This window comes from Macaca thibetana, chromosome 11 (assembly GCF_024542745.1).
Source record: "Macaca thibetana thibetana isolate TM-01 chromosome 11, ASM2454274v1, whole genome shotgun sequence".
Classification (NCBI taxonomy): Eukaryota; Metazoa; Chordata; class Mammalia; order Primates; family Cercopithecidae; genus Macaca; species Macaca thibetana.
In genome coordinates, this window is record NC_065588.1 from 97587839 (window position 1) to 97613771 (window position 25933).

The 25933-nt window shown below is 39.7% G+C and overlaps 1 protein-coding gene across 1 annotated transcript in view; it reads left to right on the forward strand.

Annotated features, from left to right (window-relative positions):
• The first annotated feature begins 640 nt into the window (after positions 1 to 640).
• The window catches only part of UTP20 (UTP20 small subunit processome component), a 108872-nt gene continuing 83579 nt past the window's right edge, over positions 641 to 25933 (forward strand). Inside the window, exons 1-15 of the mRNA XM_050750205.1 lie at positions 641 to 863; positions 1647 to 1727; positions 6228 to 6294; positions 6407 to 6539; positions 6978 to 7166; positions 9623 to 9704; positions 10746 to 10883; positions 11341 to 11496; positions 12371 to 12517; positions 12599 to 12733; positions 13725 to 13802; positions 16032 to 16210; positions 20017 to 20172; positions 20308 to 20396; positions 22841 to 22946. Coding sequence (XP_050606162.1) covers positions 819 to 863; positions 1647 to 1727; positions 6228 to 6294; positions 6407 to 6539; positions 6978 to 7166; positions 9623 to 9704; positions 10746 to 10883; positions 11341 to 11496; positions 12371 to 12517; positions 12599 to 12733; positions 13725 to 13802; positions 16032 to 16210; positions 20017 to 20172; positions 20308 to 20396; positions 22841 to 22946 — 1781 coding nt within the window. The 5' untranslated portion in view covers positions 641 to 818. The remainder of the gene's footprint in view (positions 864 to 1646; positions 1728 to 6227; positions 6295 to 6406; positions 6540 to 6977; positions 7167 to 9622; positions 9705 to 10745; positions 10884 to 11340; positions 11497 to 12370; positions 12518 to 12598; positions 12734 to 13724; positions 13803 to 16031; positions 16211 to 20016; positions 20173 to 20307; positions 20397 to 22840; positions 22947 to 25933) is intronic.

Below are 25933 nucleotides of genomic sequence, written 5' to 3' on the forward strand. Positions count from 1 at the left end.
TGGCTCACACCCGTAATCCCAGCACTTTGGGAAGCTGAGGCGGGCGGATTGCCTGAGCTCAGGAGTTCGCGACTAGCTTGGGCAAAAAGGTGAAACCCCGTCTCTACTAAAATACAGAAAAATTAGCCGGGCGTGGCGGCGTGCGCCTGTAGTCCCAGCTACTTGAGAGGCTGAGGCAGGAGAACTGCTTGAACAAGGAAGGCGGAGATTGCAGTGAGCCGAGATCGCGCCACTGCACTCCATCCAGCCTGGGTGACAAAAAAAAAAAAACAAAAAAAAACAAAAAAAAAAACTATCTATCTCTCTACATATAGAGAGATAGATATAGATATATAGATAGATGCAGTGCCTGCTTTGTATTAACATCCCTAATAAGCTTTACTGTGAAATTATGGATAAAAGGATCTTTGCACGGTGCAGGGTACATAGTGAGGGACAGTAATGATGATGGGACAGTTGATAATGATGACAGGTATGCTTTATTTTATAATGAAAATACATTTATCTTCTAAACCTTTACCAATGGGTGTGAAAAGAACACCTCCCCCAAACGCCCGCCCTTATGTGCGCAGCCCCGCCTCCTGTAGGCCCCTGCCAAAGGCTGCGCCTGCTCCGTTCTTTTTTTCCGTCCACGTGACCCACTCAGGCTCCTCCTTGTCTCCAACATGGCGGCGCCCAGGGGCTCAAGTCGCACGTGAGAAAGTCTGGGCATTTGGGAATCGGAGAGTACCGCCTGTGAGCCTCTTTCCCCTCCTTACTGTCGGTTGCATCCCTTCGACCCTCCCGAGGCCGTCGCGGGCCACTGCCCCTCTGCAGCCATGAAGACAAAGCCCGTTTCCCACAAGACGGAGAACACCTACCGGGTGAGCGCGGGAGGTTGGGCAGGGAGCCGCGGGTCTCCGCTGCTTGAGTCGTGAGACAGGCTTAGAGCTAGACTCCAGGGGCCTCAGACTTCTGGGCCGAGTGTGCCATTTGCCCGGAGGCTCCGGCGAAAGAGGGAGACTCTGGATGTAGTAAACATGGGTTGAGGGAGGAAAGAAGTTTGGACAGCAAGTTTCACCCATATTTTATGGTGTCTGGCCAGTCCTGGGAATTTCTTGTGGTCCAGAATTAAATTCACTATTCCAGGAGATTGCTTAGGACAGATTCTCCCCTGGTCTTTTATCTTTAAAGACCGAATTGGGCGAGCTGGCTGGCAGTGAGTGATTCCCAGCTAAGGGCAACTATACAGCGCTTTCTCTGTTGGCCCCTTGGTAGATAGCTTCCAGGTCTTCGTTAGGATACAATCACAGGTCTGTATATGTTTAAAAACACTTTTGTTGCAGCGACTTTGCTAGGTCCCCATGCTTATGGGAGGGTATGAAACCTAACAGATCTAGCGAGACTAATTGCCAGCATCCACCTAGGCTCATCAGTCTAGCAATGGAAATTTTATTTGAAATGACATAGCTGAGAGAAATTATGCAAACAGAAGTATTCATTATCTTTGAATGGTGCAGTACATTTGTTTACGGCCCTATGTTTTTCAGTTTATTTTTCCACTTATCCTTTGTGATTAGAGATGCCTACATGCAGCATTCAAATAGATATTAAATATCTGATAAATATTAAATAATTATGTATCTTAAATATACTTTCCCTTCCAGTTTCTTACATTTGCTGAACGACTGGGGAATGTGAATATTGATATTATTCACCGGATTGATAGAACTGCAAGCTATGAGGAGGTAAGAGAATGTGATACTAGCCAATCTTCCAAGTGTTCATGGTGTTTTAGTTTCTTCTGTTAGTAGAAGTGAATTGTTTTTCAAGGTATTCCTTTTTGGGCATGAAATGCATTAGACCTGTGCTGTTTCATACAGTAGCCACACATGACAAATTGGATTTAAAGTAAGTTTAAAATGTGAGTGCTCAAATGTGGCTAGTTGCTAACATATTGAATAAATACAGAATTGGAACATTTTCATCTTTGCAGAAAGTTCTGTTGGGTGAAGCTCTATTAGACAAGTGACTTGACTTTCAACTGACTTTTGTGATTCTAGCCTCTCCCTTTCCCATATGCATTCCAAGCACTGCTGCAGATCCATATTCCTGAAACTGTAACTTTAAAGTGATTTTGAGCAAGCCCTTTTCCCGGGACTTAATTTTCTCCTTTATAAAAATAAAGGGGCTAGACTACATAATATTTTCCAGTTCTAACCATACTCTGACTCTGTCATCCCTTTATTTTATTTTTATTTATTTATTTATTTTTATTTTTATTTTTTTTTTTGAGACAGAGTCTCGCTCTGTCTCCAGGTTGGAGTGCAGTGGCGTGATCTTGGCTCACTGCAATCTCCGCCTCACAGGTTCAAGCGATTCTCCTGCCTCAACCTCCTGAGTAGCTGGGATTACACATGCGCACCACCACACCCAGCTAATTTTTGCATTTTTAGTAGAGACTAGAGATGGGGTTTCACCATGTTGGCCAGGATGGTCTCACTTCCTGACCTCGTGATCTGCTCGCCTCGGCCTCCCAAAGTGCTGGGATTACAGGTGTGAGCCACCGCGCCCGGCCTTGTCCTCCTTTTATGCAGAAGTCTTTTTCTGCATCATGTCATTATTCCTCCTAGCCTTTTAAGGTCCTGTGTAACATGCCTATGCCTTGGAGGTCCAATCTCAGTTCTTACTGTTCTTCACTTTACTATAATCAGACTCCACTCACTGTGTCTTTGAATGCATTATCTCCACCATGTAAATTCAATGTGTTAAATGATGTTGTCTAGGTGAGCACATTGTGCTTTGGGAACTCATAGTAAAGGGAACCTAACCTACATTCTTTAGGGGTGTAAAAAAGGTGATCTAGATGAGGTGACACCTGAATTGAATCTTTTTTATATAGGTTTTAGCATGGTAAAGAGGACAGGAAAGGCTCTTCCAGGCTGAGGGAGAAGCCTATATAAAGGAACAGAAGCTAGAGAATGCATGTCACATTCAAGAAACTGCAAAGCAGTCCAGGCTGGTTATAGGTGTGTATAGGGTGTTTTTTTTGTATTCATGGTGACTGGGATGGGGCAAGGAGGCAGCTGGTGAGATAAAGCTGGAGAGGTAGGCAGGGATCATAAAGGGCTTCATATGTCAAGCTAAGTTGGAGTTTTGTCCTGAAGCTGTAGGGACTTAGAGTTCTAGGACTGTAAGCAGGTCAAGCTAAGTTGGAGTTTTATCCTGAAGCTGTAGGGACTTAGAGTTCTAGGACTGTAAGCAGGGGAATGAATGACATGATCAGGTTTAAATTTTCAATCTCTCTGACTTTAGTGTGGAGAAAAGAGCAGGACTGCAGTCCTGCATCATGTCATGATTCCTCTGCTAGCCTTTTAAGGTCCTGTGTAACATGCCTTTAACTTGGAGATCCAATCTCAGTTGTCCAGTTGTGAGGTTTTGACTGTGATCTAAGTAAGAAATGATTATGGTAGCAGCAATCAAGATAGAGAGAAGAGAAGGATTCCAGAGATACTGAGGAAGTAGAATGAATGGATAGGACTTGTGACCTACTGGGTTTGCAGCAAGGAAGACAATGAGGTTAAGGCTGAATGGTTGAGGATGTTACTCATCAAGATATATTTATAGGTAAAGGAGCACAAGGTTGTAAAGATAAGATAATTAGTTCCATTTGGGACTTGAGTTTGAAATACCTGTGGCCATCCAAATGATAGTGTCCAAATGATAGTGTCCAAATGATAGTGTCCAAAAGATGTTTGTATATATGGATGTGGAGTAAAGATGTTTGTATATATGGATGTGTATATATGGATGTGGAGGTGAAATTACAGATTTGGCATTTAGAATATGGTTAATAGTTTAAGCTGCAGGAGAAGTTGAAAATATCAAGAGGTAGAGTGTTAAGGAGGCAGAGAAGACAGCCTGAAATTAGAATCCTGGACTGGATAGTCCAGAATGGCCTCTGTCACCTGTCTGACAGTTGGCTGTGGCTTGTTGATCTTGGTTCTTTTCTTTTCATGGCCTCCTATTCCCCGATAAGCTAGTCTAGGCTTCTTTTCATGGTGGCAGAATCTTTTCAATAGACTGAAGGCAGAAGCTGTCAAGGCCTCATAAAGTTTCGCTTTGGTCATCACAGAGTCATTTTCATTGCATGTTATTAGTCAAAGCGAGTCAGGAGGCCAGGCCAGATTCAAAGGGTGAGGAAATAGACTCCGTCTCTTGGTGAAAGGAGCTCCAGAGTTACCTTGCAAAAGGACGCAACATGGTCTCTCACACATCGCTGACATGTGCCAGGTCTGTGCTAGGGTAGAAATGCGTTCTGCATTTAAGTTTTAAACTCTGTTGCATATTTTCCTTCTGCCTTAAAGGACATGAAAACAACAACAAAAAATTTCTGTTATTTTTACTTTTGAAAAATAGAGACAGGATCTCATGTTGTTGCCTAGGCTAGTCTCAAACTCCTGGGCTCAAATGCTCTTCCTGCCTCAGCCTCCCAGTGTTGGGATTACAGGCATGAGCCATCGTCCCCATCCTAAAACAAAATTTAATGGGATTCTCTTTCTTTTCTGCCTTTTTTTTTTTTTATTTTAGTTTCTAATTTTTGTGGTTACATAGTATCTATTCTGCCTAACTATTGATTTTAAAGATTTCCAAAGAACAGTTTAGGATTTTTTTTTTTTTTTTGAGATTGTAGATTTGGCATGCTGTTTGCATATGTGCTTATGTGTTTATTATCTCTTTTTCTCTCTCTCTCTATAAACACATATTTTTATTTTTATTTCAACTTGGATTTTAGATACAGGGGGTACATGTGCAGGTTTGTTACATGGGAATATTGTGTGATGCTGAGGTTTGGAGTATGGATCCTGTCACCCAGGTAGTGAGCATAGTACCCAACAAGTAGTTTTTTTTAACCCATCCCCACTTACTCCACCCTCTAGTAAATCCACAGTGTCCATTGTTCTTATATTTATGTCTATGTGTACTCAATATTTAGCTCCCACTTATAAGCGAGAACATGCAGTATTTGGTTTTCTGTTCCTATGTTAATTTGCTTAGTATTATGGATTCCAACTGTATCCACGTTGCTGCAAAGGACATGATTTCATTCTTTTTTATGGCATATAGTATTCCATGGTATATATGTACTGTATTTTCTTTATACAGTGTACTATTGATGGACACCTGGGCTAATTCAATGTCTCTGCTATTGTGGATAGTGCAGAGATGAACATACGAGTGCATGTATCTTTTTGGTAGAATGATTTTTTTGGGGGGTATGCATTTATTTATATATCTATACACACACACACGTATACATACATGTCATACGTGTATGATAATTTATTGGCTTTACCTTTCAAAGTACAAAGTAATTGATACCATGTTAACAAGTTAAGTAACAGTGGTAAACTTATGAAAAGCCCATTATCTCACTCCTCCCACCCCTAATTCCCAAGGAAGCCAACTCTGACAGTTCAGTATAGTATTCTTCCATACTGTCCACTCATGTTCATACGTGCAAACATTTATAGAGGGTTTTGTTTTTGTTTTTGTTTTTTAAGGAAAATTGAATCCTACCATACCCTCTCACTGCATAACTTGCTTTTATCGTTTTGGGGGCATATCATCAGTGTGGTTCTAGTTCAATAGAGATATAACTCTTTTTAGTAGCCACATAATACACCTTAGTATATATAGACCACAGGATATGCCAACCATTTTCCTATTGTCAGATATTTTAGGCTGCGTAATGTTTCCCCACACTGTAGTTAAGCTGAATAAACATCTTTTACTTCTAGGCTTGCAAACTTTATAAGAACTACCTGGGTCAAAGAGTATAACTCTGTTGAATTTTATTAGGAATGCCATATTACTTCTTTATAAGGTTGTAGTAATTCATATTTCTAAAAGCAGAATGAAGAAACTGTAAAGAACCAACACCTTATTCTTTGCCTAAAATTATAAAAAAACACAGAAAATAATTTTCCCTTACTGGACAATATATATAGGCTCCAGAAAATTATTTGCTGCAACCAAATCAACAAAACAGTATTTTATAAGTGATCTATTGATAACTTCTGATTGCTTTTTAAAGTGTGTTACTTAATGGCATTTTAAAAAACTAAAAGGAGTTTTTAAACTCTTCAGTATCATTGTCTTAAGATATTAATGTATCATTATTCTACTTACCTTGATCATTGCTTTCTTAGAGTTATTTGATTAATGGACTGCTTTAATCTTGACAGGAGGTTGAAACCTACTTTTTTGAGGGTCTGCTGAAATGGAGAGAATTAAACCTCACGGAGCACTTTGGTATTTTCTATTTTGTTTCTATTTTATTCACCCATAGTTTGCACTTTATATGTTCCTTACAGCTGAATAGTTGTGTGATAGAAAAGAACGTATTTTTTTTTCCCCCACTCAGGAAAATTTTACAAAGAAGTTATTGACAAATGCCAATCATTCAATCAGTTGGTCTATCATCAAAACGAGATAGTTCAGAGTTTGAAGACTCACCTGCAATTTAAGAACAGTTTTGCCTATCAGCCCCTTTTGGAGTAAGTAGCATCTTGAGAGAAAGCTCATAACTCTATTTGTCTGATTTTTCAGATTGTGTTTCAAAGCTACATATGCCTCAGATCAGGTGTTCATAATTTAGAAACAAGAAGGATGTTCCTTTTCTGTTAGGAATGGGTACATTACCATAAAGTAGAATCTTGGGGTATAATTTTGCTTTTGTTATGTACTAAAATAATCCCATTTTTCTTTGACATTATAGGAACAGTTGGCTACAACTTGTGATGGAATGTAACTTCTTGCCTGATTTCTTTGCTGAGGTCTTAAGATTTAAAGAGTTTTATAAATTTTCAGACTTGAATTAGAATTATTTTTATTTAATTAATCCTATGATCGTAGGCCACCTAGTATCGTTAAGTAGATTTGCAGCCTTTTAAAAAAAAATCCACATAATCAGTTGCTTCTTTTTTTTAATCCAGTTTGGTTGTACAGTTGGCACGAGATCTGCAGACGGATTTCTACCCACACTTTCCAGAGTTTTTTTTGACTATCACCTCGATCCTGGAGACTCAGGACACAGAGTTGTTAGAATGGGCTTTCACCTCGTTGTCATATCTTTATAAGTACCTGTGGAGACTGATGGTGAAGGACATGTCCAATATATACAGGTAACCGCTTTCTCTCTCTAGTACGTTTTTTAATTGCCTGCTTCTTTTTCTCTGGCTTCTCTCTGACTCCAAACCACTTTGCCAGCTCAGTGCCTAATTGTTTTCATGTACAAAGTTGATGCTCCAGCCAAAGTGGTCCACAATTTTGTCTGCCATTCTGAGTTGCCATAACCATCTCTCCTCTCCAGCTACTGAAAGTTTACCCACCCGTGAAGGCCTGACTTGGTCCTTACAGCCTCCACAAACAGGCACCTTCGCTAGAAGTATTAAAAAAACTTTATATTCTCTATCCTTTTGGCATTTTTTAACCACCTGTGTCACACAACTTTTGCCAGAATTGTTTGGTTATAATGTATTGCCGTCCTCTCTACACCTGGTTTAAGCGAGGTTTAAGACAGGCTAAGAACCTTTTTTAAACATTGACATTTCCCCAGCCACTAATACTTCCTAAGCTGAAAGAGACACTCAGTATTTGTGAGTAAACGTGGACAAGGAAAGAGAATGAATTTCGTAGTAGCCTTTTGTTTAAAGTAAGCAAAGATCGTCTTACTATCTGTTTAAGTCTGGGGTTTGGTGGGATTTTCCACTCGGTCTTCTGGTTGTTTTCATGTTCTGTAATTGCCACAGGAATGTTTAATATCAGTCATCAGCTTCTTACCCCCCAAAAAATGGTGTGTGTATTGTATGGTATGGGACAATAGACTTTGTTTTATGCCACCCCTTTCACTCAGCCCACCCTTCTCTTTTAGGAACTTTGAATGAAGAAAGAGAAAGAAATCTTTTTCCAGCTTTTACTAGTTCCCAATGAAGCTTTTGGTAAAATATGTTAGAAACCAATATTATCTCATTAAACAACCAACAAAGTCTTTGGGGAATAATTGATTTAGTTTTGTGATTTCAGCTGTCATAAAAACTGCCACTTTTTATGTCTCCTAAGTCAGGCTCTTCAGTTCTAAATTTATTTGCTTTTGGTATGACAACTTCAGTAGCTTGGCTATTTTCACTTGCATATTACTGAAACTGAACTCAACACTTATTGTTAAATCAACTCCTCTTATCTGTACATTCATTCATGTGTTCAGTAAATAGGTGTTGAGTGTCTACCGTATGCCCGGCCCTGTTTGGTTGCCCATTTTCTATCATTAATACTAACATTCTTCCTGTCTCCGAGTTTTGGCATATCAGAGACATCATTGACCCAGTTGTCTTCAGAGGTGTCCACATCCTCTTGATTCTGTCATTCACGCATTTGCTCAGTGAATATTTATTGGACACTGTCTGTATGTCAGGCGCTTGAGATGCAGTCACAGGTAAAACAGATAAAAATCCCTCTTCTCACAAAGTTTACATTTTAGCAGGGGGAGAACATCTTGGGCACATACCCGGCAAGAAGTTGTAGGTGGCCAAGCAGCCTGTATAAGGGCGAGAGTAGCTAAGCGATGTCAGAGAAGCAATAGTAAGGGGCCAGATCATCCAGGGCCCTGTGGACCGCTGTAAGGTCTTCAGCTTCATTGCAGGGACTTCTGAAATGTCTACTGAGTTCATTCCTTGCCATTTCCCTCTCCTTCCAGTCTCTTTCATGCCTGTTAGCCCAAGCTTGTATGACTTGAGCAGCTTTCTGATTGAATAACCAGACTCTTTCCTCCTTTATTTTATCCTGTATGTTGCTGCCAAATTAATCTTTCTGAAAATAGTCCTTTCTCATTCAGCCAACATTTATTAATACCTGCTGTCAGCAAGGAACTATTAGGTATTGGGGTTATGGCAAAAATTGGAGAGATATATTCCATACCCTTCTATCATTAGGGAGACCAAATTTAACAATGTGATTACATATAAGTAATTATTTAGTTATGGATGCATGGCTGCTTGACCTTGAGCAAGTTGCTTATGCTTTCTGCCTCACTTTCGTTATCTGTAGAATGGGGGGATTATAATAGTACCCATCCCATAGAGTTATTGTGCTGACTAAATGGAGTAACACAGAGTAAGTGCTTACATAGACGTAAGCTAGACCTGTCTACCTGACCAACTTTATCCACAGCTGCCCTCCTCTGCTGTATCATATTTTCTCTTTTAGATGGACCAGCCTCCTTGTCATGACCATGATCATTTCCGCCTGCCCCATCTTAACTCTTGCTTTTATACCAATAATATGGATTGTGGTCCCCACCTAATTCTTCTTTCATTCAGAGCTCATTACAAATTGCACCTTTTCATGGAGTCTTGTTCGTAAAACCAGTACCGCCAGTCCTAGGACTCTTAATGTCTGTGGTCAAGTCTTCCTTTCAACATGTGGGTGTCTCCATAAATGAATGAGATTTTAAATTTGTTTGATACCTGCTGTGTATTCCTGGCATACTTAGCACATTGTTGCCCATATTGTTGACATGTAGTATGTATTTATAAAAATTATATGATTAATGAAACATATCATATTTTTTTTTCATGTATAGCATGTACAGCACACTCCTGGCTCATAAGAAACTACATATAAGAAATTTTGCTGCTGAAAGTTTTACTTTTTTGATGAGAAAGGTTAGTCTGATATTTTATGTTTGTTGCTAATCATCAAGAATCTGATGAATAGGCCTCACTTTGGGAGGTCGAGGTGGATGGATCACCTGAGGTCAGGAGTTCGAGATCAGCCTGACCAACATGGCAAAACCCCATCTCTACTAAAAATGCAAAAATTAGCTGGTCATGGTGGCGTACACCTGTACTCCCAGCTACTCGGGAGGCTGAGACATGAGAATTGCTTGAGCCCAGGAGGTGGAAGTTGCAGTGACTGATATCACACCGTTGCACTCCAGCCTGGGCGACAGAGCAAGACTCCATATCTCTCTCTCACACACACACACACACACACTAATAATAGTAATAATAATCTGATGAATGGAAGTAGATATCTTTTAAAAATGTGGTTAGTATGGGCTAATTTTATCTATGTATCTGTATATTACTTAACAGAAATCTGTTACTATTTTGAATTTATCTCACAGTAAGACTTATTTGTTGCTCACAAATTGATGTGATCTAATTTGGGTCACTATTGTTATTTAGGTTTGTGATAGCTTTCAGTGTGTATATGTCAAAAGTGCTGTCTAATTCAAGTCAGTAAATACATGAACTGTGACATTAATAAGAACTTTTCTAATAGTTTCCTGGAAGTAACTGGTAGCATGGTGTCATTTGTGTTTGTATAAAATGTTCATAGTAAATTTTAGAGGGTTTTTGTAATAAAAACATTAATATTTATTTTATTTCATAAAATACAAATACTTTACTGTATACAATACAAAATACAAATTTATTTACTTTAAAAGATAGAATGTTGACTTCTGTAGTTTTTTGTAGTACATATCTTCCCATAATACCAATGAATTCACTCTTTTGTGTGACATTCCAAGTGAGAATACACTGTTAGAGTAGTTTGAAATCATTACAAATGTCTGTTCCTTTGACAATTTTTTCCTACGTATATTTAAATAAGAATATGTAGAATAGCAAATGAGAGTTCTTCATTTGGATATGTTTATGTTTGTGAATATAATTTTCCATTTCTACTTTACATTTTAGGTCTCTGATAAAAATGCACTTTTCAATTTAATGTTTCTTGATCTTGATAAACATCCAGAAAAAGTCGAAGGTGTTGGACAGTTGCTCTTTGAAATGTGCAAAGGAGTTAGAAATATGTTTCACTCCTGTACAGGCCAGGTACACAACGGGGAGGGGTTCTTAGAATCTATGTGGATGGTTGAAACAGAAAGTAGAAAAGAATGAGGCAAATGATGTGGAGGGAGGACAACCTAGAATAGATAGAAAGCCCTGGATGGGGAGTGTTGGGTGTTCAGTAACAATGCTTACCCAATGTAGGCCTTGGACAGTGAGATATTACTTACAGAGTCATTGATGTCTTCTTTATTTTGGATGCTAGGGGGTAAGATAAATTGATTAATGGGCAAGGGCAGGTGGGGAGGGAACAGTTGTAATGATAAAATTCCCATCCTAGTTTAGAAGTTCCTTTTGGGACACATTATTAACCATCAAAGTTGCCATATCCTTGACTATTACAGGCCTGATTTTTAGCTAATGTAATCACAATGGTGACTCACAGAGCAATACTTGAAAATAAGAGTTTATATATTAATGTTAATGACTTGTATTCCCACAGGCAGTGAAGCTAATTTTGCAAAAGCTAGGACCTGTCACTGAAACAGAAATTCAACTACCATGGATGTTAATTGGAGAAACACTCAAAAACATGGTCAAATCCACTGTATCCTACATCTCTAAGGAACATTTTGGTACATTTTTTGAATGTTTGCAAGTGAGTTCTAATCTTTAAGGGTGGGTTTTTGATAAGGAGTCTAAGAATTTACCCTTTCTGCTCTCAGTTTTGCAAAGCACTCCTAGAAGTTATATTTTATAATTGTTTTATTTATACTTCTCTACACATACTAAAATTTTCCTTCCCTCTGCCCTCGTGCTATTTTTTATTTGATACGATATCTTGAAATGCAGTAGAAGACTCTGGAGCCAGATTGCCTATTTGAATCTTGACCCTTCCACTTACTGCTAGTGTGACCTGGGAAAATTATTTGAAATCTAGATTTCCCAGTCCCTTCATCTAATAAATGGGGGTAATAATATTCTCTCCTTCGGGGTTGCTGTGAGGGTGATGAGTGAATACTTGTAAAGAACTTAGAACGGGCCGGGCACAGTGGCTCAAGCCTGTAATCCCAGCACTTTGGGAGGCCAAGGTGGGTGGATCACCTGAGGTCGGGAGTTTGAGACCAGCCTGACCAACATGGAGAAATCCTGTTTCTACTAAAACTACAAAATGGCACATGCCTGTAGTCCCAGCTACTTAGGAGGCTGAGGCAGGAGAATCACTTGAACCCGGGAGACAGAGGTTGCGGTGAGCCAAAATTGCGCCATTGCACTCCAGTCTGGGCAACAGGAGCGAAACTCTATCTCAAAAATAAATAAATAAATAAATAAATAAATAAATAAACAAACACTTAGAACAGTGCACTCAGTCAATGTTAGCTGTTACCATTAGTGACTCCTGGTAAATGTGGCTTTTTCTTCCAAAGCAAAAGAATGGGAAAAGTTGAACTGTCACACAGTTTTTATTATTGTATTAACAGTTGAGTTTGATACTTTATAGTTACTCTCTCTGTTAAATTCTTTGTTTGCAGGAATCACTCTTGGATCTACATACAAAAGTAACAAAAACTAACTGTTGTGAAAGTTCTGAACAGATTAAAAGGTTGTTGGAAACATACCTTATACTTGTAAAACATGGAAGCGGAACAAAGATAACCACGCCTGCTGATGTCTGTAAGGTGAGTTCCCAACTTGATATTCTCAAGAGTCTGTTTTTTAAAAGCTGATTACTGAGTATACATTGTTTTATCTTTCTGCAGGCGTTATCTCAAACACTGCAAGTAGCCAGTCTCTCCACATCTTGCTGCAAGACCCTCTTGGATGTAATTTCTGCTTTGATCCTGGGTGAAAATGTTTCCTTGCCAGAGACTCTCATCAAAGAAACCATAGAAAAAGTAATTTACTTCCACAAATATTAATTGAGCAGTTAATAATATGTTTAGCATTGAGTAAACCTTCTGAGGGATACAAGTGAAGTGTGACAAAGGCTCTGCCCTCAAGGAATTTATAATCTTGTTAAGGAGATGGGAATTGCATGCAGTAATGTAAATAAGCAAAATGTGGCAAAAGCTAAATCTATACATATTCTGCAAATATGTAGAGCTTACCGTGTGCTGGGTATGAGCTGGGTAATCCAGGATGAACAGTGATGCCTGTAGGTTTTGATAGTTGTTGGAGAAATGGAGCCTGGAACTGAGTAGTTATAGTCTAGCCAATGTGTCTATTAGAGATATATTGAATTGTAACTATTACTTCTGCCTGGGGTTGAGGAACAGAGAAAGCTTCTCAAAGGACTTGTGTTTGGGATAGTCCTTGAAGGTTGAAAAGCAGTCTGCCAGTCAGAAGCAGGGTTAAAAATACTGGGAGAGGGAACAGGAAAGACTTGTGTTCATAAATGTTTGCAGTCTGGGCACATGGACACATGATATGACATGATATCAGCAAAGCTCTGGCTTGGCTTTGAAAAGTTAGGTTGGGTTTTATCCTGCATTAGTGGAGGACCCTGAAAAAATTCCAAGCAGGGATATGATTTGATGAGATTTGCGTTTTAGTGAATTTGGAAGTGGGATTGAAAATAGAAAGGTTGGTGATGTTCTTTCTAGCTTAATGGAGCGCTGCAGTACACTTTGAGGGAAGATATACAATCATGCTGTTTGCCCTTTCATAACTCACTGTAGCTGCTTAAGAGTTGAGCAGCCTTTAGGCAGAGCCCTGTGTAATCAGCAGAAGCCCTTTGTATCTGTGGAAGCACCTTTGGAGAAGGCTGGGCGATTGGACAGAGCACTAAGTGAAGTGTGCCTGCCATTCCCTTCTATAGCTGCTTGCTAGGGGGATGTAGAAGTACTCTCTGTGTGCTTACATTAATATTTTTTACCTTGGTCACAGATATTTGAGAGCAGATTTGAAAAACATTTAATTTTCAGTTTTTCTGAAGTCATGTTTGCCATGAAGCAGTTTGAGCAGGTAAGCAAGATACTAAGTTCAGAGTATTTTTAAAAACAAATCTATCACGAAAAAATGATCAAATTTGAAATCCTGTTATTTGTTTGTTTTTTGAGAGGAACAGGATAAGTGCTTGATGTTTTAGTCAATATGTTTTTTAAAGAAATTATATTCAATTCTAGATTACTTGTTTTTTAAATAATCCTTTAGGTAGTTACAGAACCATGTGGTAAAATTGAAAAAACAGTTTAAGAAACTTCTATGTGATTTTGAAGCATAGAAAATAGTTTGTGAAACAATTTGCACTGGCGGAAGTTTGCAAATTGATTTCATTGCTCCAGTTATAGTTTCCCCCACTGAGTGTGGGAGAAAACGTTCTTATCTAAACCTGGATTTATTTTATTTTTTTCTCTCCCTTCTCATCAAACACTTGCCCCTCCTCCTAACTAGTAACCCTACAGTATACTTCATGGAAACATGTCTCTGTATCTGTCCTCTCAATATTCTTCCTTTTAGCCTTTGATAATATATATTCTCATTTGCCTAAAAAGAACACTTTTGTACCTGTCTAAGATCTGTTTCTTTCAGCTCCATGAGAACACTTCAGCTGACTCTGTTTAACAACTGTGTTTTTCCTTTCTCCCCTGTTCCCTTTGGTCTTTTTTTTTTTTTTTTAATCTTATTTTTATCCAAATACTACATGTATGTGTGTAGTTTAGGAAGTCAAACCAGGTTAAACAGCAGTCATTTCTTTTCTGTTCCCATTTTATTAGCAGCCATTGGATCTAATGATTTTTAGCTATTTTTTTCTTTTCTTCCTTTTTTTTTTTTTTTTTTTGAGACAGTCTCTCGCTCTGTCACCAAGGCTGGAGTGCAGTGGCGCAATCTCGGCTCACTGCAACCTCCGCCTCCCGGGTTCATGCCATTGTCCTGCCTCAGCCTCCTGAGTAGCTGGGACTACAGGCACCCGCCACCACGCCCAGCTAATTTTTTGTATTTTTAGTGGAGACGGAGTTTCACCGTGTTAGCCAGGATGTTCTCAGTCTCCTGACCTCTTGATCTGCCTGCCTCGGCCAGCTATTTTTTTCTTTTATTTACTTTATACTTTTAAATCATCTGAATATTCTGCTTTACCTTGGTTTGCCAGTTTTAGTTCTCATGTGCAGACTTCCTTGTATGGCAGATGGACTTTAGTTCCTTTATACCTCTCATGCTCCCAATAGAATTATATCACAAATTTTGGTTGAGTCCATATTCAACACATACTTATATAAACAAGGAGTATTTTATGATTACATGACCTTTTTGTATACATTCTCATTTTTCTTTCTTTTTTTTTTTTTTGTCAAGACATAGTCTCGCTCTGTCACCCAGGCTGGAGTGCAGTAGTGCCAGCCTCCACCCCCCGGGTTCAAGTGATTCTCCTGCTTCAGGCTCCTGAGTAACTGGGATTACAGTTTTGCGCCCCCACGCCTGGCTAATTTTTGTATTTTTAGTAGAGACGGGGTTTCGCCATGTTGGCCAGGCTGGTCTCGAACTCCTGACCTAGGTGATCCGCCTGCCTTGGCCTCCCGAAGTGTTGGGATTACAGGCATGAGCCACCACACCTGGCCTCATTTTTCTTAGAGTTTATAATTACCTCATTCTTTAAAAACTGGAAATTGTTTTCTTTGAATAGCGGGCCAGCGAGTCTGTCTTCCAGCAGCTTTGTAAATGTCCTTCACATGACAAAACTGTCAGATAATTTAGCAGCTCAGTTTTTCTTTTTCTTCCTTCTTGGAGACATTTCTCCTGGAGCAAGTCCAGTCTAAATGCATTGCTTTCTCTGCCCACTGCACAAATGTTGTACTGGGACTTCCTTTTGCTTCTCTCTCGTTTCCTGGGTTCCGTGTTTTTCTCTTGTTATAGTTTAGTCTCTAATTTTGACGGAATTTATTTTTCATAATTTCCTGGGGCTGGGGAGGGTTCATGGAGATAAAATATTGAGATTTAATACATCTGAAAATGTCTTTAGTCTCTCCTCACACTGCATTATTGGTAGGCAGGCTATAGAATTCTAGATTCTAAGTCATCCCTCCTCAGAGTTTTTAAGACATGGCTGCACAGTCTTTAGCTTCCATTGTTCCTGCGTAGAGGTCTAATGCCATTGTGATTCTTGATCCTTTGTTTTTGGTCCAGTTTTTTGAATTGTTACAATCTTCTCTTTATTATATCTGTTAATAAGTGTGTGTTTTTTTTTCTTAAATTTAGCTATTTCTACCAAGCTTTCTGTCATATATTGTGAATTGCTTCCTAATTGATGATGCTGTAGTCAAAGATGAAGCTCTGGCCGTTCTGGCCAAGCTCATTCTGAACAAAGCGGCACCTCCCACTGCTGGCTCGATGGCAGTTGAAAAGTACCCTCTGACTTTCTCACCGCAGATGGTGGGGTGAGTGCTAAGTTTTTATTCCTGGAATGATGATCAGATTACCCATTTAAATATAATATATCAAAAATACTGTAAAAAAATGAAGATCTATATGTAACTGGAAGGATGTCCGTGATAAATTGTGTGAAAAAAGCAAGTTGTAGAGCTACACACATAGTATGTATAGTATGATCTCATTTTGCAAGGTAAAGCAAAATGTGTGTATGAACATAGAAAAACACATAGAAGGATACACAAACCTCTTAACTTTGTTTACATCAGAAGGATGGTAAGGGAAAGATAGAGGTGACTTAATTTTTTAACCATTTATTGTAAAATTATTGTAGATTCACGTACAGTTGCAAGAAATAGTACAGAGAGGTTTCATACACTCTTCACTCAGATTCCCCCATTAGTATATCCTGCATAAGCATACTACAATATCACAACTGCAGAACTGACATTGGTGCAATCCATAAATCTTAATCAGATTTCATCAGTTGTATGTGCACTCATCTGAGTTTGTATACATATATAGATATATAGCTGTATGCAGTTTTATCACGTGTTGATTTATAACCATCACCAGAGTGAATATATGGAACTGTTCCCTCACCTTGAGGATTCCTCATGCTACTTTTTAATAACCACACTCCTGGCCAGGCGTAGTGGCTCACACCTGTAATCCCAGCACTTTACGAGGCTGAGGCAGGTGGATCACGAGGTCAGGAGATCGAGACCATCCTAGCTAACATGGTGAAATCCCATCTCTACTAAAAATACAAAAACTTAATGGTGGTGGGCGCCTGTAGTACCAGCTACTCGGGAGGCTGAGGCAGGAGAATGGCGTGAACCCGGGAGGCGGAGGTTGCAGTGAGCGAGATCGCGCCACTGCACTCCAGCTTGGGCGACAGAGCGAAACTCTGTCTCAAAAAAAAAAAATTATATACCTTTATATTGTTTCAGTTGTTAAGTGTCATGGATTAATTTCTTAATTTCATTCAAAATGACACCCTTTAGAAGTTAAAAACAAAGCTTATTTACACACATGAGAAGATTTATAGTATCATGTCTCAAATAGTTAAGTGGGTATGTGTCTAGAAATTGTAGCTTAGGAAACCAGTTCCCTTGTCTTTTCTTTGTTTTTATAATTAATCTTCTTATTTATCTTGGAGTAGTTAGACCTGTTGTTGAGTTTTTGGTTTGCTCTGAGGCAGAATTGATGGGCATTCCTTGAGTTTGTGCTGAATACTCGACTTTGAAACATCCATGGAGGTGGGAGTAACTGTCCCACAGTCATACAGCAGAGCTAGATTTTGAGTTTGATCAGCTTGAGATTCTGGAGGAACCTATTTTCTTTTTTAAATGTTTTATTTATTATTATTATGATTTTGAGACCAGGTCTTGCTCTGTCGCCCAGGCCAGAGTACAGTGGCACAATCACGGCTCACTGCAGCCTCGACCTCCAGGGCCCAAGCTATCCTCTCACTTGAGCCTCCCAGGTAGCTGGAACCATAGGCACGCACCACCATGCCCAACTAATTTTTTAATTTTTGTAGAGACGAGGTCTCGCTGTGTTGCCAGGCTGGTCTCAAACTCCTGGACTCAAGTGATCCTCCTGCCTTGGCCTTTCAAAGTGTTGGAGTTATAGGTTGAGCTGCTGTGTTTAGCAAACTCATCTTAACACTTACTTATATCTTCTGTCTACCTTACAAGTTGCTTCTCTATTAAAATATGCCAACAGCATCTTGTTGGTTTTTAAATGTATTGAATTCTGATTCCTGAGGAATGGGTAGTGAGTGACTCCTATAGAATTATTCCTTTGAAACTTTCCTCTTGATTTGTCAACACACAAGCCCATCTCCAGCAGGCAGATTCCTTGCACCTGCCAAAACTGGGTTCTGTGCAGGGGCAGTGAAGCTGCTTTGTTGTTTGGCTTCCATGAGGTGAAGCTAAGGTTCTAACTGAGACTGGGTGTCAGACTTTCTTACCTCAGCATCTCAGCCATCTCAGATCCTCCCAGGAAGGTGGCGTGTTAAAATAAATAAATAAATTTAGACGTGCTAACTCACGGCAAGTACTCCCACTTCTGTGTTTCTTTCTCTGCAAAAATACCCTCTGCTATACCCCACGGAGATACGGCATATGTGAATGGTCACCTTTGTTTTGATTCCTTCTGTGAAGATTTTAAAATCATAGTTTGAATGTTACTAGTAACACTCCATCTACTCATCTCACCAGTTTGCTGTGAGAAAAAATAAAGATAATAAATGTGAAAAGACCCTTTAGAAGATAAACTTATTGTCATTTGACAACTACTTAACAGTGTCAGGCACTGGACACTGGGGTACAACAAAGAATAAGAAAAAAGTTCCTCCTTTGGGGGAAGAGGAATGTGGTGAGACAGGTAAGCAAATAAGCGAGATGATTTCAGATCGTGGTAAAAGAAGACAAAGCAGTATTGAGAGGGAGAGTGAATGCAGAGGGGTCACTATTCCTTTCCAGGGGACGTTTGGTCCAATTTTAAGCGGGGAAGGATCCAGCCTTGCAACGATCTCGGTGAGAGACTCTCCAGACAGAAAGAAAAGTTAACTGCAGAGACTCTGGGACAGAAATAAGCTCAGCATGTTTGAAGTACAGAAAGAAAACCTCTGTGGGTAAAGAGCAAGGAGGAGAGTGGGATGAGAGGAGATGGAGGTGGGCAAGGGTCCGATCACAGAGGGCCTTACAGGATGACGTAAGGAGTACGGACTTCATTGGTGGAGCCATTGGCAGGTCTGGAAAACGGGAGTGACGTGGCAACTAATGACTCACTTTTGTTTTTTAAAGCATCTCAGTATTTCGTAAGATTTTTGCAGATTGTTGAGTCATGATTATTACTAAAAAGACTATATATATCAAGATGTGGTGACTTTAAGGAATTGATAATTAAATTAACTTAATTATCTATCATGATTTCCAAACACTAAACATTCTGGTAAGTATGAAACAAAAGAGAATGTAGCTTTTTGGTGAATTTTTTTTCTTTTTCTTTTCTTTTTTTCCTTCCTGCCCTTACCTGACTGTTTTTTGATGAATTTTAATGATGAAAAGGGCACAAGAGTAAAAACCTGATATTCCACTTCTATTGCATAACAAGCTAACCAAACTGGAGTTGGAGGATAAATTGTAAAACAAATCATTTAACTTATGATTTCTGTGATTTTTCTTTTGATTAGATTTTTGTCTTTCAAATAGGACCGAGGTATAGCACACTGGCAAAAATAAAAAGAGGCTAACAAGAGTAGTACCAGAGTCACAGATATTCAAAACAGAATGTCATGTCGGAAAATGTCATTGAGCGACTGTGTATCTGGTCAAAGCAGCAGGAGAAAATTACTTAGATATCATAATCATGTTAGTGGCGTTCGTCAACTTCATCACAGTAACTCTGCAACATCATTCTACATTTGTGGATAGTAGTAAAATTCATGTCAAAAAGGAAAGGGAGAATGGACGAAGTCAGTTCATTCCAGTGAATTGCCAATCAAAAACATGCCCAGGAGCACAGAATTGAGAAATCATACTTAAAACTAGAAGAAACTTGGTTTCAGTTATAAAGCAAATTAAAATAGAAGTGAAAGGAAGTAGAGCCAGTGGAGCTGAAAAAGCCTCTTACTGAAAACTCAGTAAATGACTCACATTTATTTAGCTCAACCACCACCACCAGTTCCTTCCCTCTAATGCGCCACAATGGTAAGAATCCAATTTTATTTCAGACTTCAGAGGGCAACAGCGATTACATTCTCTGTTATTTTAAACATATATGTTTTTTTTTAACCCTTCAGGTCCTATATAAAGCAGAAGAAGACTAGATCCAAGGGAAGAAGCAAACAGTTTCCAGTATTGGACCATCTTTTATCTATAATTAAGTTACCCCCAAATAAAGATACTATTTACCTTTCACAATCTTGGGCAGCCCTGGTGGTGTTGCCTCATATTAGGTAAGAAAATAAGCTATGTTTAATTTTGAAAGAGATAACATGCTGATTAAAATATGTTAGCCATTCCTTGCTGTTCTCTGAAACAAACCACTGAATGCCACTTTGAACTTTTCCCTTTTTCTCCCACTTGGACAGACCTCTTGAGAAAGAGAAGGTGATACCACTCGTCACCTGCTTCGTAGAGGCACTCTTCATGACTGTTGATAAAGGAAGCTTTGGGAAAGGTCAGTTACAATCATCATGTGTTTTCTTCTCTTCTTTTCTGGCGCACTCAAAGTAATTGTAAACACATGGGCTATTAGAGAATAATACTTACATTGTGTTCTGGCATAACCCCCTGGATGATAAATCTGGAAGAAACGAGGATATGGTGGGTGTGTCTCACTTTTACCACATAATGTGGTGACTGGGTCACGGTGGCTTGAGCATAAGGAAGGGGACATATCAAAAGGATGCCATGGCTTTGAAGGCCATTTGTTTTAGAGCCCCATACCAGATCCTATTTCTCATCTCCCACGTACATCTGACTCCTAGTATGCACCTTATGCTCCAAGCAAATCCATTTGCTTACCCTGAGAAAGATACATTCTTTTACAACTGTGTGGCTGCCTTTGCCTATGTGTTTCCTCTGCATGGAGACCTTTCTAGGTCTTTGTCATTCAGTGAACTCTTGCTTATCTTTCAAAACTCGGCTCAGGCACAACACCTCTAGGAAGGCCTTTATGACTCTTCAGACAGAATTAGACTACCCTGCCCAAAACACCATTTCCTATTGGATACTTACATGTCTCCCCCACTAGCCTGCAAACAGCAAATCAAAAGCAATTATTTAATATTTTGTTTTATTCTAATGCAGAATTTTTTTAAAAATCACGCGTACATAGTGGTCATTCATTCACTTAAATATTAATATTACTGTGCTGCATTCTGTGTTAGATACTAAGCAGATGTATTAGAGAATAAAGTGAACTCACCACATGTCAAGTGCTCTGTAGCCATATGTGACTGGTGGCTACTGTACTGGATTGTGGCGACATATTAGGACAAGTATTTTTATCATTGTAGAAAATTCTGTTGTACAGCGCTGATCTAGAGCTTAGAGCAGGGACTGGTAAAATCTTTTTGTACAGGACCAGACAGTAAATGTTTTAGGTCTTATGGGCCACATTCAGTCTTGGTGGCATATATATATATATATATATATTTATTTATATATATATTTATATATATTTGTATATATTATATTATATATATTTATATGTATTATATATATTTTTATATATTATATTTTATATATATATTTTTTAAACAACCCCTTCAAAATGTAAAGATCATTTTTAGCTTGCAGTCCATATAGAAACAGGCTGCCTACCAGATCTGACTTGCAGACCATAGTTTGCTGACCTCTGGGCTAGAGACATAGTTTGCTGACCTCTGGGCTAGAGACTAAATGAGTGTTTAATTATCATTAATTATGCTGGATACCATGGCTTAGACCTGTAATCCCAACACTTTGGGAGGCTGAGGCAGGAGGATCACTTGAGGCCAGGAGTTCAAGACCAGCCTGGGAAACATAGTAAGACCCCCCCGCCCCCACTCTCTTTAAAAAAATAAGGCTGGGTGTAGTGGCTAACGCCTGTAATCCCAGCACTTTAGGAGGCCAAAGTGAGTGGATCACTTGAGGTCAGGAGTTCGAGACCAGCCTGGCCAACATGGTAAAACCCCATCTCTACTAAAAATACAAAAATTAGCTGGGTGTGTTGGCACATGCCTGTAATCCCAGGTACTTGGGAGGCTGAGGCAGAAGAGTCACTTGAACCTGGGAAGTGGAGGTTGCCGTGAGCGGAGATCACACCACTGCACTCCAGCCTGAGCGACAGAGCAAGATTCTGTCTCTAAATAAATAAATAAAATCATTAATTGAGTGTATTATAGGTAGTAGCCATTAAATATGTGACTTCTCATAAACTTGAAAAATAAAATCAACAAGTTTTATACCAAGATAATTTCTTAGCTATTGATAAATCCAAGCCTGTACTCCTCAAAAGTCCTAGTTTTGATAACGTCAGTGAGTGGGACCATTATACTTGGTACTTATTTTGGTTAATGGAACATACATACATACATTTTTATTCTCTACTTCTGAGTATTTATTTATTTATTTATTTATTTTGAGACTATCTTGCTCAGTCACCCAGGCTGGAGGGCAGTGGCACGATCATGGCTTGCTGCAGCCTTGACCTCCCAGGCTGAAGCAATCTTTCCACCTCAGCCTCCCTGGTAGCTGGGACTATAGGTGTGAACCACCATGCCCAGCTGATTTTTAATCTTTTATGGAGATGAGGACTCACTGTGTGGCCCAGGCTGGTCTTGAACTCCTGGCCTCAAGTGGTCTTCCCACCTCAGCACCCGCAAAGTGCTGGGATTACAGGTATAAGCCACCATGCCCAGCCTTATTTTTCTCAAGAAAGGTAAAATATAGGATTTGGAAACTTCTCTTTTCTGTTTCTTTCTGTTATATTTAGATGTTTGACAGGTAATTCTTTGGAAGGCACGAATTCACTTTAAGAACTTCCCATAAGTAGCAAGTATTTGATAAATAAGGTATTTGATAGTTACAATGTCAAAGAAATAAGTAATGTGGTTTCTCCTGTTTTTCTGCCCTTAGGGAACTTATTTGTTCTTTGTCAAGCTGTAAATACTCTACTAAGTTTGGAAGAATCTTCTGAACTTCTTCATTTGGTTCCTGTGGAACATGTGAAGAATTTAGTATTGTAAGTAAACATCTTCCAACTGGCTTAGTGATGAATAAAATATAAAAGCCTCTATTGTGAAATCTTGGACACGATGAAAATCCCCTTGATCTATTTTATACCTGAGTTGTATTCACATAGTGAAATTTAATATTGATTTAGATCCTCCAGTTAAAATAAGTACATTTGACACAGTCTTTAAATACAGATTCATCTTTGTAAAGGGTGTTTTACTACGTGTGTAGATTAATGTGGTCAAGTTTGAAGGGTTTGTAATTCTGATCATTCCCAGCTGTAACAAGGCATGGTGTTGACCTTTTATAACTTATCTAATGGTTCCAACAGGAACATTCCCACTCTTGTTCGGCCTCAACTTGGCGTGATCAGCATTTCCAAAAACTTCCCTGTGTTCTTTTTACTACACACAGAAACCATCCAGTTTCTTTTTTGTTGTTGTTGGTTTGGTTTCTGTGTTTGCTTTTTAAGAATAGTTCAGCCAGCCTTTGATTTTGGTAGTAGCACAGAACCATTTGGGGGGAGTCAACAATGTATCTTTTCTAAACTGTCAAGACTTGCTGCTTTTTCCTGAAGTCTACTCCATTTTATTTCAAAGTGTTTTAAATATTTATTCATGCACTTTGTTCAGTAGTTAATCATTTGCTCTTCTCACATGCCAAGCCCTGTTCTAGGCACTGTGAAACATAGTGAATAAAACAGACAAAATTCCCTGCCTTCTTGTAGCTAGTGTTGTAGCCAGAAGAGGCTCTAAATAGAATAAGTAAACTGTATAGCGTGTTAGGAGGTGCTAAGTGCTGTGAAGAAAAACAAAGCAGGGTCAGGGGACAGGGAGAGTCCAGAGGTGAGGGGAGCGGTTGCAGTTTTAAATCAAAATGATCTTACCAAGGAGGAGACGCTTGAGCAGAACGCGGAAAGCAGTGAGGGACATAGGCCATGAGGATACCTGTGGTCTGGGCTGCTCCCTGGGTTCCAGACCTGGAGGCGACATGAGTGCCAACGCTTTGTGGGTGTGGTGGATACCTGGCTCGAGCAGCAAGGAGAGGTCATGTTGGCTGAGCAGAGCACAAGAGTGGGGGTAGGAGAAGAGGACGTAGAGGTGGAGGCAGTAGACCTCCTTAGGTCACCACAGGGCCTTGGCTTTTACTCTGAATGAAAGGGGAGGCCATGGGAGGATTTTTGGCAGTGGAGTGACTTTGACCTAAACAGAATCACTCTGGCTGCTATGTTAAGACGAGACTGTAGGGGAATACTATAATAATCCAGAATCTCTTTGCCTTTCCAAATCTGGGTGAAGTTGGCATTTCTCCATGGTTAATTGTATTGGTTTAAATTAACTTCCTTTAGAGAGGATTAGTTCTTTGACATCACCACATTTACCGTATTACATAGTCTCCCTTTTAAAATCATTCTGTTTAAACGTCTCGTACTTTCACCCTTGGTATAAACAATTGAAGGTGGCTGTAGAAGTTGAAACAAAAGACACACATAGCACAGAATGGGGCCCATGTTCCCCCTGGGGAAGGCCAGCTTGCCTCCCAGCCAGGTGGCTCTTAAGCCTTGGAGACACAGAGATGTCCAACAGGAGTGGCTCTGGTTTTGAGGGCAGGGGCATAAGCTTGCAGAGTAGACACAGGATTCTGTTCTCTTTGCTATGCTAGTGAACTGATGAGCACCTAGGTTTCACAGCCAAGACGCCTGGTTTTGAGTCTTGAATCCACCACTAACTAGCTCTGTGGCCTTGGGTGACTTAGTTAACCTCAACTTGATTATCTCTCAAAAAGGGATAGCGAAGAAAAAAAGGAAGGAATAGAAATCTCACCTTGTAGGGATTAAGTTGTACAATGCATGCAATAATAGTAATAAACAATTGCATTGATTATGTCCTTACGCGCACGTTATGTACATTGTTTAATCTTCACAACAACTCCATTATGTGTGGGTACTGTTATCAGTATAGATGGGGGAACTAAAGTTTCAAAAGAAAGCCGTGGTCTGAACTCCTGATGAGTCTCCTTTCTTCCGCTCTTGCCCTGCTGCTTCTAGGTGTAGGACGTGCCACTCTTTTGCTCCCCACCCTCTAATACAGTGCTTCTCAACTGGGAGCAACCCTGGAGACTTTCTGGCTGTCACAGTGGGGGCAAAGAGCACTGTTACTGGAATCTAGTGGGTGGAGGCCAGGGATGCTGCTGAGCCCCCTGCAGTGGGCAGCACCGCCCTCCACCACAAAGAGTTCTCTGGCCCAAAATGTTGGTAGTGCTACTGTAGAGAAACCTTGCTCAAGAGGTATCCCGTCTCACTCTGTATAAAATCCAGCGTCCTCATCATGTTCCTCGGGGCTCTGTATGAGCTAACCCCTGGCTACTTCTGACATCTTCAGGCACTCTTCCTTAGCTCAGTTCCAGCTGAGATGGTCTCCTCGATGTTGCTGCAGACAAGCACACCTCACAGTTGGCATTGCAGTTCCCTCTGCCTAGAATGCTTTTCCTTCAGATACCCTTTTAGCTCACTTTTTCACTTCCTTCGGTCTCCTCCTTTTAGGAGCACCCCTGTATCAAATGGTGCTTCTCTTCAGCCCCACACCATCTCCCCACAACTCCCTGCATGCAGTCTTTGTCAAGCCTTTTTCCCCTGGTTTACTTTTCTCCATGTCACTCATCACTGTCATAGTACTTATTTATTGGCTGCTTTCACCTACTAGAGTATAAGTTCCAAGAAAAGAACTTTGTCTTTTGTTAACTGCTCTATCTACAGTATCTAGAAAAGTTACAGTACATAGTAGGTATTCAGTGAATATTTGTTGCATAAGGATGGTACTAAGAGGTTAAGCAACTTGCCTGAGGTTACACCGCTCATGAGTGATGGGGCTAGATTCAACCCTGGGCTGCCCTACCCCAGAGCTCGTGTGTCAGACCACTTGTCTCTACTACTTTCCTCATTAGCTTGGTGCCTGGCACATGACAAACACTTAATAAATATTACATATATATTTT